Consider the following 13,169-nt stretch of genomic DNA (forward strand, 5'->3'; position numbering starts at 1 on the left):
AACTCGCAGTTGCAAGAAAAAAATGGTGATATAATTGTGATATAAACTCAAAATTGCATGGAAAAAGTCAGTAAAAAGTCATAAAAGTTTATTTCTCACAATTCTGACTTTTTTCCTCTCAATTCCTAGTTTATATCTCACAAAAAAAAGTCATAATTGCAAGAAATAAAGTCAGATTTGCGAGATACAAACTCGCAATTGCGAGAAAAAAGTCAGAATTGTAAGAAATAAAGTCAGAATATAAACTTAGAATTGCAAGAATAGCCAGAATTGCAAGACACAAATTTGCAATTGCGAGTTATAAAGTTGACATTGTGAGATATAGGCCTAAACTCCCAATTCTGACTTTTTTTGTCGCAATGGCAAGTTTATAATTTGCAATTCTGACTTTTTTTCTCAGAGTTGTGAGATATAAACTCGCAATTGCCAGTTATAAAGTCTGAATTGTGAGATGTAGACATAATTACATTTTATGTTTTATTCAGTGGTGGAAATAAGCTTCAATAATGTAGTCTTTAAATGTCAGATTTGTCAGAAGGTGAAATTATATTCAGTTGTTACCGTAACTATGTATGGGATTTTAGTTTTTTCTAAAAATGTAATCTGTCTGCTAGTTTTAGTTTTAGTTAATGATAACATCACTGCTTCTGACGAAATAACAGATTCCACTGAGTAACGGTGCCGTAGTTTGTCAGGCTGTTGGCAACACGAAGCCTCAGCAGAAACGTCTGCTCTCCTCATACGACATGCTTGAGGATTTGATAGAATGCGTAGCAAATATTGATGTTGCTGTCACTATGTTTTGGCTCCACCTCATCACATCTGCTTCTTAACCACACATTCACACACGAGGCCCTCTAGCAGAGGGTTGTTTTCCTCATGTGATGGTTTGTTCATATGAAACGTGTTTGCTGAGTGCTTTTCCCTGGAGGGCGATGTGCCAGTACGGTTTTGTCCCTGTCAGAAAGAGACTTTTCCTTGAAGGCGTTTCGTAATAGATTCAAACTACAGACATGGTTAGGAAAAGACATCAACACTGTTTTGTGCCCATCTGGAGAACATATCTGAGTGATCTTAAGGCCTGACTCAGCTCTAATGTCTCTTTTGCTGTAGCTGAAAACATGTGTTTCATTTAGACGAGGGAAACATTATGGTTTTAAACCCCTCATGAGCAATTGCGAGAAGAGGTCTTTTTCTCCATACATCGGATATGCGGAAGCATTTGAACACATTGTGCTGTCCTCTTTGTGCTGTCCATCGTCCATCCTCCATGCTTGGTTTGCAGCCTAAAAGTTTATGTACTAAACTAAACCCTTTGGAGAATCACTGAATGTTGATGGTCTGTGTGTCTCAGTGAAAATGGTGTTGAAGATGAGGAAGATCTCTACGACTGCGTGTATGATGATGATGAGGGTGGAGAGGTGTATGAAGACCTGATGAAGGTCGAGTTGGTACAACCACAGGTGAGCTAACAGAAATGGTTTTACAAGTAAACAGGTTTAGGTTTGCGAGTCATAAAATGCCCCGTCTTGTTACAGAAACAGGCCGAGACGGACATCAGGAGCTGCTGTCTAATGGAAATCAAACAGACTGAGGAGAAATACACAGAGACGCTGGACTCCATAGAGAAAGTGAGCACAGTCAGACCCATTAATGTAATGTGTGACATCTGCCAAGTGTCTGCTAAATGAAGTGGAACGCATTATTAGCTTTGGCGTTTTTATTAAGACCATAGTAACCACAGGTAAAACAATGGATGATTTAGTTATTTTATTTTTTTACCACGTTAAGATCAATGTAATTTTTCATGCAAAATTTTAGCTAGTTGCTGCCACTACAGTTATTGTTACAATTTCCCTCTGATGACTTGCTGTAAGCCACCATTATCATCAAATTAAAGACATTAAAATGACTGAAAAATTCTATAACTATAAACTATAACTAATGCTAACATAGTTTAAATAAAAAAGTATTTCATATATTATAAAATGCTATTTATATTATTTATTTATTTATTAAAATATCTGGGGGGAAAAAAAATCTGAAAATAACCTATGCTTTTGAACTATTGGAAATATAGGCAAACACATTTTTACTATTGATCTTATAAACTCTAATAAAACGTTTTTTTTTTTGTTTTTTTTTAAATGTGTAATTTATTTAATTAGTTAAACCATGGTTTTCATTCCATTTATTTCATTTAATTTATTTTACATCTTAGTATGAAAATACGCATTTCAGTTGTAGTTACTATAATAAAACCAATGTAAACTTCCACATTGATTCAAAGAATCATTATGTTCCAATATAGTTTTTTGTTGTTGTTTTATTGATTATTTGATTGATTGATTGATTTTAAATCTTTGTATGAATATACAATATCTCCACTGTAGTTACTGCAGTATAATAAAATCATGGTAAATTTCCAATTATTTTAAATCTCAGTATGAAAATACACATTTCTGTTATATTTAATATAGTAAAACCATGGTAAATTTCCACAATGGTTCAAATAGTCACTATATTGCAATATAGTTTTATTGTTTTTATTTTTTTTATTTACAATGAATATACAACATTTCCATTGTAGTTACTACAGTATAATACAACCATGGTACATTTCCATGATGGGTCAAATATTTATTATATTGCAATATATATTTATTGTGTATTAGCTTTGCCCACTTCAGCTTCTTGATCTTTATATTTGATTATTATTTTCAGTTCTTTATGAAGCCTCTGGGACAGTCGCTGTCTGGTGTGGATATTGAAAAAGTGTTCATCAATATACCAGTGAGTCACAAAACCTTCTCTAATGGAGAACAGATTTGAGCTTGAATCTGTGTGTCATCGCCCCATACTGTATTTTCATGTTCTATATTCCAACAGGATCTTGTGAAAGTGCACACAAGTCTTCTGAGGGAGATTCAGGATTCAGTGCTTATGCATAACGCCAGTAACCTGCACCAGATCTTTATAAAATACAAAGAAAGGTGATCAGTTTATTCTCTTTTGCTGTTTTAGAAACGAAACCCTGCTTCCTCTTCTCACACGTGTCTGTTTTCCTGTGTTTTAGATTAGTCCTGTATGGGAAATACTGCAGTCACGTAGAAACAGCCATTGCGTGTTTGGATGACATCTGTAAGAACAGAGAGGACGTCAGGCAGATGTTAGAGGTATGTTCATGAAACATCTCTCTGGCACTTTCCATGACTACGGTAGCACAAATCTTTGTCAACTATTATCTTATAACTTAAAATTAACTGACTGTATATAACACTCAGTAGGTGACATAATTTAGAGCCTTTGTACAGCATAGTGGGAAGAAATTCATCTGTCATGAAATGATTTATGAAAGTAGTTTTTATTTTACACTACCAAAACTTAACTCGTAGAATGTATTTGCTGCTAGACACTGCCACCTGGTGGTTCAAAATAGTATAAAACATTTTATTTGAATAATTTGTTCTTTTCATTGTTTTCAGTTATGTTCCAAACGAGCCAACAATGGGAAGTTTACTCTGAGAGATCTTCTAGTTGTTCCGATGCAGAGAGTTCTGAAGTATCATCTACTTCTACAGGTTTGAAATGATTTTTGCTGTATTTCTGCTCCTACACCTACATGTTTTACCTGTGTCTCCAATAAGTACTTTAAAGAGAGCATAAAATGCATAATGTCTATACTGTGACATATTTTATTATTATGTAGTAATGCTAATAATGTAGTGTGACTTGATTTTATTCTTTTGCATATGATTAGAACAATTAAACGTTAAGCTATGAAATTATTTACACACACACACACACACACACACACACACACACACACACACGTATAGAGCTGTCATTTTAGTACTTCAAGTAAAATTAAATAAAAATGGGAAAACTAGCTGAAATAAAATAACATAATAAGTAATAAGTTTCAAATAATATATAAATAATAAAATAATAAAATAAAATAAAATAATAAGTTTTTTAATGTATACTTTATTTAATTTCAGTTAATGTATATTTTATTTAAAATATATATAAAACTAAAACCATAAAAACATGTTTGCTGCTTTAATTTATATATAAATACATAAATATAAACAAATTTAATAAAGCTTTAACTAAACTAAAATAAATATGGAAATATATAAATAAAAACTGTATTATTAACAATATAGTTTAATATTTTTATATTTTGGCATAGTTTAAGAATAGTACTATATATAATAATAAATATGTTACTTGTAATAGTTTCTTAGCCCATCAGATATAAGTTTTGATAGAGGGACAGTAATTTCAGAGGTGGAGAAAGATATTAATATTATTGTATTTTGATGAAAGAGTCTAAAACCTTTATCATATGCTCTGATTAATGTGCTCTGATCGAAGACAGGGTCAGATCTTCTTTCATGTTGTCTTTAAATGACTGCATTACTGCTAATGTCCACTAGTGGCAGTGGTGTCTGTCTTCACAGAATAGCTGCATAATCCATGTATGAAATCTACCAGTAGAGGCAGCGCAGGGTAATATATTCCACTGTCCTCCAGTAGAGGCAGTATAATCCACAGAATGGAGAAGCAGCGTGCTTCACCCCAGTCCTGTATGTTTGGTCTGGCCCTATTCCATAAACATCTCACGCACGCACCCTGCCATGAATATTTCATAGTGTGTCTCTGTCCATCACACGTTAGGTCTACTGCATGATCCAGCTATGAGGGGATTTAGAGAGAAATGTGAATAAAAGCGAAAGAGAAAAAGAAAAGTAGAGAGAGAGGTGCATAGCGTGTGTAGACTGGAGCCACCACAATCCTCCTGCTGTTGCAGGAACCTTTTGGCTCTCAGCGGACAGAACAGCGAAGGTGTTTTCTGTGTGTGTGTGTGTAAGCGTCTACTTAGCATGCCTGCATGGCTGTCCACAGCTCAGTTCACCTCCCTGCCCATCTGGCCAGCTGTTGGTTTAGGGAACGTGTGTGTGTGTGTGTGTGTGTGTGCAGATAGAGCGTCTGTCTGTCTGCTGCCCCTCTGGAGAGCAGGCTAGCGTGTGACAGACTGTCTTTCTCTGCTCTTTGCTCTGCTGGAGAAAGCCTTGGTCAATGAGAGAAAGAGCAAACCAGCTTTACAGAATGAGTTATATTAAAAAATAATTCATATATAATCTATTATTAAATATTCTAATATTTAACTATTCAAATTAAATACATAATTATTCTTCATTTACTCCAAATGATTATTTTTTTTTTTTTCAAACTCTAAAATGTTGGCTTCGTAAGATAATTTTTTTTAAAGAAATGAATACTTTTCAACAAGGATGCATTAAATTGATCAAATGTGAGTGTACATTTTTCACATAGCTACAAAAAGATTCTATTTCAAATAAATGCTGTTGAACGTTCTGTTTAAAGTTGATCAAAGAATCCTGAAAAAATATCGACAAATATATAAAGCAGCACAACTGTTTTCAACATTGATATTAATAAAAAGGACCTCTTCCAAAAACATTAAAAATCTTACCAAACCCAAACTTTTAGTTTCACTCTATGTTCAGGTTTAAATTTGATTTAGAAAATCAGATTTTTACTGTAACCGTGTAAAGAAGTCAAAGTAATGTTCATAAATCAGGAAGTAAGAATATGCATATACATTATATTTACATAAAAAGTTAAGATATTTACATATTTTAAAGTGGTAATATTTTTTTGCATTGGTTTACAGAATCAAAGCAACCAGAAGATGGTGATGAGCGAATGTTAGTGATGCGACAAATTTTGCTCATAATTTGGGCAATAGTTTGACATAAAAAGGTGCAAGACTTTACAAAACTGCGATGCTGCTCTGTGAAATCACGTTTGAATGATATTCACCTAGAATTCTGCAAACGTTTGGATAAGAGAATGGCTGCATTTTATTTCTGCTGTAATCTCTGTGTTAGTGTCATACCTCCTTTCTGTCTCTATCTCTCTCTTTCGCTGTGTGAGGGCAGAAGGAAGTGAGAATGAAAAATAAGGTGATGTCCGTCTTTCTGCTGATAATAATGCGCAGGTTCAGCTTGACTGACGCAGGGGATTTGGCTTGTGCTGGATGGCAATATATCTCTTAGGCCAAAAGGAAGCCATTTATCAGACCCGAGTAAAGGACATTCATAGCACCCTCCCTTATCCTACAGACTGGCCCAGATGTCTTGTTTACTTCATCCCGGAGCAGGAAGGCAATTTCAACCCCACAAAAACCTTTTGCTTCTCATTTCAATTCTTGAACCTGCGATGCCGGTTGGGATATTATTTCAGCTTGTGTGTGTGTGTGTGTATGAGGGGGGAAAAGAGAAAGTAAGATAAAAATACACGCCACGCTGTATGTGTTTGGATTATCATTGTATTCTAATGCTTGCCACATAATCACCTTGTATAATCTTGTAATACATTTTTTTTGTTGGTGTCTTTGTATCAGGGTCACCCGCCTTTTTTTTTTTTTTTTTACGGAGCAGGGATTGATGAACACGCACGTAAAATCAAATAATGAAAAAATGAATTCTGCTTCAGTGCCTGAAGTGTTACCGAATGTTGTTACATTTTAGATGACTTATAGCTATATGTTCTTTCTATAATGTTGGTAAACAATTTGCACGGTTATTAAGTAGGAGTTATGAGAGCGTGTGAAAGTGACAGATGTCCTCCGGCTCGGCTTCGCTCCTGTACATCTGACTGTCTGCTGTGTTCATCATCATCTGGTGATAATAAGACACTGAGACACGGGCCGTGAACACAATCTCATATCTCTCTTCCTTCCTGACAGGAACTGGTGAAACACACCCATGACGCCTCAGACAAGAGTAATTTACGGCAAGCGCTGGACGCCATGAAGGTGGGTTGAGTGTATAAATGTCCTTTTCATAAGCCGCCTGTTGCCTTGACTTCTGGGTAGTGGTCCAGTGAGAAGTGTGCACTGCAGCAGTGTGAGAGCTCATTTGAACCATAAAATGACAAATGACAAATGAGGCTTCCTACAGTCTTCACTCAACGGTTAGACCTTGTTATCTGCTCTCATACACGCATTTAGCTCCCCATCATTGCATCATTTACACAAACAGGCTTTTAATCACCTATCTTTCTGTGATATTAGAGGCCTTGTTCAATTTGAAATCACAACAGTGACAAATTTCACTCTCTTAAAGCTATTTATTTTGCATGGGCATACATCAAATTTTTCGTACGAAAAGCTTTGGTTGAAAATCAATGTGGCCCACTTGACTCAGACATGATCAAGATGGTGCCGAATGCATCTTGACAGGTAACCGTCCGTTAATTGAGGCAAATCAAGCTGAGAAGATTGCGCAGATTGCACCGAGGGCTGTGATGATTTCATTTGGATAAATTAGCCACTTAGCATTGATTGGGGTATCGGGCTAACGCGGTTAACCTCCTCAAGTGCTCCCCTTTAAGATCCTCACGGTGGGCGAGCAGCCCCCCCACTCTCTGATTATTCTAGATACGCCATGATGAATGAGTCGCTAAACTCCACTCACGGGAACGGCGGGCACTGTGTTCGCAATGAGATTTGTCAAATAACCCTCGCCTTTCAGACGCTAAATCTTATTTAGCATTTTTAGACAGAAATGAGTGCCTTGAAAACATCACATGGGGTGATGTTGTCAATAAGGAAGCTGGCGAGGAAATGTGGTTATTTTTAGGTCACGGATAGAAAGATTTCCTTGTTTATATGCAGGTCAAAGTCTAAGCATGATGAATGTTAAGGTGTTTTGTTTGCGTTTCTCCTCAGGATCTGGCCCAGTACGTCAACGAGGTGAAGAGAGACATCGAGACTCTACGAGACATCGACCAGTACCAGAAATCTATAGAAAACCTTGTGAGCTAAATAACACACTTCATATAAATCACAGAGTATCATTTAAAAAGCAGTGCTACTGTAGTCAAACTACACTTTTGATAAAGTATCTAGCTACATTATAAGCTTAATAAAAATGTTCCACCTCAGTATTCACTGGGATCAGATAAAGAGAAGAAGATCCCCATTGTATGGCACTGCCTCTGAAACAACATTTTATTTCACTGAGGTTATCTTATTTGCTTTTTTTTAAACAAAAATAATATATTTAACAAAATTAATTCAGATTCCTTTATAGAAGTTTTATCCAAGTTTGATTGAAATTAATCACTTGGATAATTAACTAAGTTATTTCAGACATATTATTTTCACATATATTATTATTCCAAATTGTTTAGTATTACATAATATAATTTATTTAAAATGCATCTACAGTTGAAACCAGACATTTACATACACTTCAGAAAAAAACACAAAAACTTTTATTTCTTTACTGTCATACATTAAATCAGAGTAAACTTTTTCTGTTTTAGATCAATAAATATTAACATATTTTTTGCATTTGTTAAATGTCAGAATCGAGCGAGGGAGAATTTTTATATATATTTTTTTATCACTTTCATCAAAGTCAGAAGTATACATACACTAAGTTTATTGTGTCTTTAAACAAAAAGAAAACTCCAGATGATTCCATTCTGAGCTTAAGAAGCTTCTGATAGGTTAATTGATTCCATTTGAGTTAATTGGTGGCACACCTGTGGATGCATATAAAGGCACACCTCAAACACAGAGCCTCTTTCTTTGACATCATGGGAAAATCAAGAGAAATCAACCAAGACATCAGGAAAAGAATTGTGGACCTCCACAAGTGTGGCTCATCCTTAGGTGCAATTTCCAGATGCTTGAAGGTCCCACGTTCATCTGTTCAGACAATAATACGCAAGTATACAAAACATGGGAATGTACAACCATCATACCGCTCAGGAAGGAGACGGATTCTGAGTCCCAGGGAGGAACGTTTTTTGGTGCGAAATGTGCGAATCAATCCCAGGACAACAGCAAAAGACCTTGTGAAGATGCTAGCTGAAACTGGTAAGACAGTGTCATTATCCACAGTAAAACGAGTCCTGTACCACCATGAGCTAAAAGGTTACTCTGGGAGAAGAAAGCCATTACTTCAAAACCACCATAAAAAAGCCAGACTACAGTTTGCAACTGCACATGGGGACAAAAATCTTAATTTCCGGAGACATGTCCTGTGGTCTGACGAAACAAAAATTGAACTGTTTGGCCATAATGATAAACGGTATATTTGGAGGAAAAAGGGGGAAGCTTTGAAGCCTCAGAACACCATCCCAACTGTGAAGTATGGGGGTGGTAGTATAATGTTGTGGGGCTGCTTTGCTGCAGAAGGGACTGGTGCACTTCACAAAATAGATGGCATCATGAGAAAAGAACATTTTGTGGATATATTGAAGCAACATCTGAAGACATCAGCCAGGAAGTTAAAGCTTGGGTGCAAATGGGTCTTCCAAATGGACAATGACCCCAAGCATACCTCCAAATTAGTTACAAAGTGGCTTAAGGACAACAAAGTCAAGGTATTGGAGTGGCCATCACAAAGCCCTGATCTCAATCCCATAGAAAATTTGTGGGCGGCACTGAAAAGGCGAGTGCGAGCAAGAAGGCCTACAAACCTGACCCAGTTACACCAGTTCTGTCAAGAGGAGTGGGCCAAAATTCCAGCAAACTATTGTAGAAAGCGTGTGGAAGGATACCCAAAACGTTTGGCCCAAGTGAAACCGTTTTGGGGCAATTCTACCAAATACTAAGGAAGTGTATGTATACTTCTGACTTTGATGAAAGTGATAAAAAAAAATATAAAAATTCTCCCTCGCTCGATTCTGACATTTAACAAATGCAAAAAATATGTTAATATTTATTGATCTAAAACAGAAAAAGTTTACTCTGATTTAATGTATGACAGTAAAGAAATAAAAGTTTTTGTGGTTTTTTCTGAAGTGTATGTAAATATCTGGTTTCAACTGTATTTACTATATATATATATATATATAGAATTTATAATAATTAACAATAATTTATAATAAAAAAACAGCTAAATAAACAACACAAAAAATGTATTTATAAAAGCCTTTCACCAATGTAGCAAAGTTGCTATCAAAAAATGCATGAAATGTATGCAATCAATTTCTGGTAACACTATTAAGATCATTCAAATGAATCAGCGAATCCTTAACCATTGAAACAAAACAATTTGCTATCATGATTCACACACTTCTCAATGCAACTTGAGAGTGAGAAGTTTTTAGGAAAGCGCATTGGAATGTTTCTTCAGCTCACTCTGTTGAAAGGCTGTGTGCTTCTTTATTCACGCTACACTAACTTGGTGGAAAAAAAGCTACTGTATGTTACCGGAAAAGCTGAACTATTTTAAAAACAGCAGAGATTGTGTCAGACTAATAAAAACAGCACTGATTTGCATGCTACTTTTAGTAGGTTACTCCCCAGCAGAGACAGTATGAACTGTTTTGTGGAGAAAGAAACATCTAACTCAAAAACATTGACCCCTAGCAGTGTACAAGCATTGAGTTTGCTTCATTTCTGTGTTCTGCAGAATCAGTCTCTCCGTAACTATGGGAGACCTAAAGGTGACAGCGAAGTGCGAGTAGCTTCAGTCGACAAACGAGCTAAACAAGACAGGTGAGATGATTAAAGTGTGGAATACTGCTCAGCCTGAAACTCCACAAGTCCTTACTAAGGCCTAAGGGTTATGAAGGTATCACCGTCAGGCACTACTCTTTTATTTTCTCTTTCTCTTTTTGATGTCTGCCTTTTTTCTGCTGCAGGCACATCTTTCTGTTCGACGCCGCCGTGATCGTATGCAAACGACGAGGAGATAACTATGAGATGAAGGAGGTGATTGACCTCCACTCCTTCAAGATCACCAACAACCCGACCTCAGAAAGAGAAAACCGAAAGGTGTGCAGCCGGTCTCCTAATTGCCTCCAAAGTTCGCTGCTCCAAAGCCGAGGGCAGCAAATGTGCTGTTATGCTGTCGTGCCATGATCAGTTACTGCAGTAGAGCAGCTTTCATTCGCACAGATGGTGTTTTCTATTACAAACTGTCTAGCGAATGCTAACGAACGCAGCCGACACCAGACACGGCTAAATTAGAAAACATGATGTCGTTTGTTACTATACATTACATGCTGCTGTGCCAGGACAATTATTGGTTAGATGATTCTGTAGATATTACATGTACAAGAGTTTCACTGAGAAATGGAGCTGCAGTTTTAAACATGCAATGTAAACATCACTATTACTTTTTCTCATGCTTGCAGTTAGCGATTTAAACAATCTTTGTGCTACAGACATGAGTCATGCCTCAAATTATCTGGGTTTTTAAGGAAAGGTGTTTTTGTTCATTTAAGTTCATTTAATATACATAAATGTTTATTTATTTATGTATATCTATTTCAAATCAACGCTATTCTTTTAAACTTTCTATCCATTAAAGACTTAAGCAGCACAACCGTTTTCAACATTGATAATAATAAGAAATGTTTGTTGAGCAGCAAATCAGCATATTAGAATGATTTCTGAAGGATCATGTGACACTGAAGACTGGAGTAATGATGCTTTACAATCACAGGAATAACTTACATTATAAAATATTATAAAGTCACTCTAAGTTGTTATTTTAATTATAGTAATATATGCAAAATGTAAAAATCTTACCAACCTATCTTTTGAATAGTACTGTACATAATATCTGAATATGAAAAGCATGATAATGCCACACCATAGAGGCTCTTTTTACTTGGGCAATCACCCTAAACACCTTAGCAACGCCCTAGAAACCAAACAGAACACCTTAGCAACCACTTAGCAACACACTAAAAGCCCCCCCCCCCCCCCAAAAAAAAAAACAATTTTTTATTTATTTCATAACACCAAATCAATGAAATAATTGAAGACAGAGAGGCCTAGTGTCCAGATACGTAACTGCTTATTGAACTGCATTATACATGTTCACACTGCAAATAAACAAAAGATTTGTATTTTGAACCTGACTGTCCACACTGTCATTTCTTTCAAGTGATGAAATCTGTTCCATTTGTTCTACATCACTTGCGATATGATGTAATTGTCAGCACAATGCCTGCAGACGATAACAGGATGATCCAGCTAGATTTGACTGTAGTGTTTCGTCAGTCTTGCATAAACAACAGTGACCCCCCTCACACCATCATGCTTTGTACTCTCATCCTTGTTAGAGCACCTTTGATGTTTTGAATCAAACAGCTTTCGCTTTATCTCTGTGTATGTGTGTGTTTTGCATTTATAACATGGATGTTCTTGCATTCTCTGTCTCTTCCAGTGGTGCCACGGATTCTACCTCACACACAACCAGGGTCAGAACGGCTTTGAGTTCTTCTTCAAAACCAAGGAGCTAAAGAAGAAATGGCTGGAGCAGTTTGGCATGGCATTGTGAGTGTGTGTGTGTGTGTTACAGTATGAACTCTGAAGGTCTGCACTGTGCTGTTTTTCAGGTTTGTTATCTGCTTTGACAACAGACACAGAGACATGATTTAGCTATGACAGTATGTCCTGGCCCTGATTCAGGACTAAAACACCATTAGTGTATATTTTTACTACAGAACAAACACAGTAATGAGGACAGACTTGCTTACCCAAGCATTTTTTGCAGTGGTGTACCTTATGAAACATAATGTGACCCAAAGGGTTTTCATTCTCTCAGAGTGGTTGGTTCAGTTTTGCAGATAGGCTGAAGTAATATGCCAGGTATTTTTTCCTTTTCTTTTTGTAAGTTTAGTCTGCATTATTTTAGATATAGTAATATACCAGATATAGCTGGTATTTTAGTGCTTCTTGCATTAAAACCTGTCCTAATTTTGCTTTGCATGACCATTTTTTTCTCTGATGCTTACAGGAATAGCTCACTGACAATATTTCATTCAGTTATTTACTCACTGTCATGTCAACAGCGTCTTCTTGACATGTTGACAACATGAACCAAACTTTTTTAGGCCTCAGCTACAACTACAGTGTTTGAGGGCGGGTCAAAGTAGATGTTGGTCACAGGCAGCCAATGAAGACCATTTTAAACTTGCACTTTAAACAAGCTATTTTTGTTAAAGTACTGTACTTTAAAGGTATAGTTCACCCACAAATGAAAATTCTGACATAATTTCTTTAAGATATTTTAAAGAATGCTGGCAACCAAACAGTTGATGATAGCCATTGACTTCCATAGTATGGAAACAAACTATGGCAGTCAATGGCTATCGTCAAC

The 13,169-nt window shown here is 36.2% G+C and overlaps 1 protein-coding gene across 2 annotated transcripts in view; it reads left to right on the forward strand.

Annotated features, from left to right (window-relative positions):
• The window catches only part of vav3 (vav guanine nucleotide exchange factor 3), a 67,861-nt gene that overhangs the window by 33,995 nt on the left and 20,697 nt on the right, over positions 1-13,169 (forward strand). For both annotated transcript variants that reach the window (XM_079863530.1, XM_079863529.1), the window contains exons 5-15: positions 1,355-1,463; positions 1,539-1,631; positions 2,725-2,793; positions 2,890-2,993; positions 3,077-3,176; positions 3,486-3,581; positions 6,782-6,850; positions 7,766-7,852; positions 10,467-10,552; positions 10,699-10,831; positions 12,234-12,343. In XM_079863530.1, coding sequence (XP_079719656.1) covers positions 1,355-1,463; positions 1,539-1,631; positions 2,725-2,793; positions 2,890-2,993; positions 3,077-3,176; positions 3,486-3,581; positions 6,782-6,850; positions 7,766-7,852; positions 10,467-10,552; positions 10,699-10,831; positions 12,234-12,343 — 1,056 coding nt within the window. The remainder of the gene's footprint in view (positions 1-1,354; positions 1,464-1,538; positions 1,632-2,724; positions 2,794-2,889; positions 2,994-3,076; positions 3,177-3,485; positions 3,582-6,781; positions 6,851-7,765; positions 7,853-10,466; positions 10,553-10,698; positions 10,832-12,233; positions 12,344-13,169) is intronic.

Source organism: Squalius cephalus (assembly GCF_949319135.1).
Source record: "Squalius cephalus genome assembly, chromosome: 25".
In the NCBI taxonomy this organism is placed as follows: domain Eukaryota; kingdom Metazoa; phylum Chordata; class Actinopteri; order Cypriniformes; family Leuciscidae; genus Squalius; species Squalius cephalus.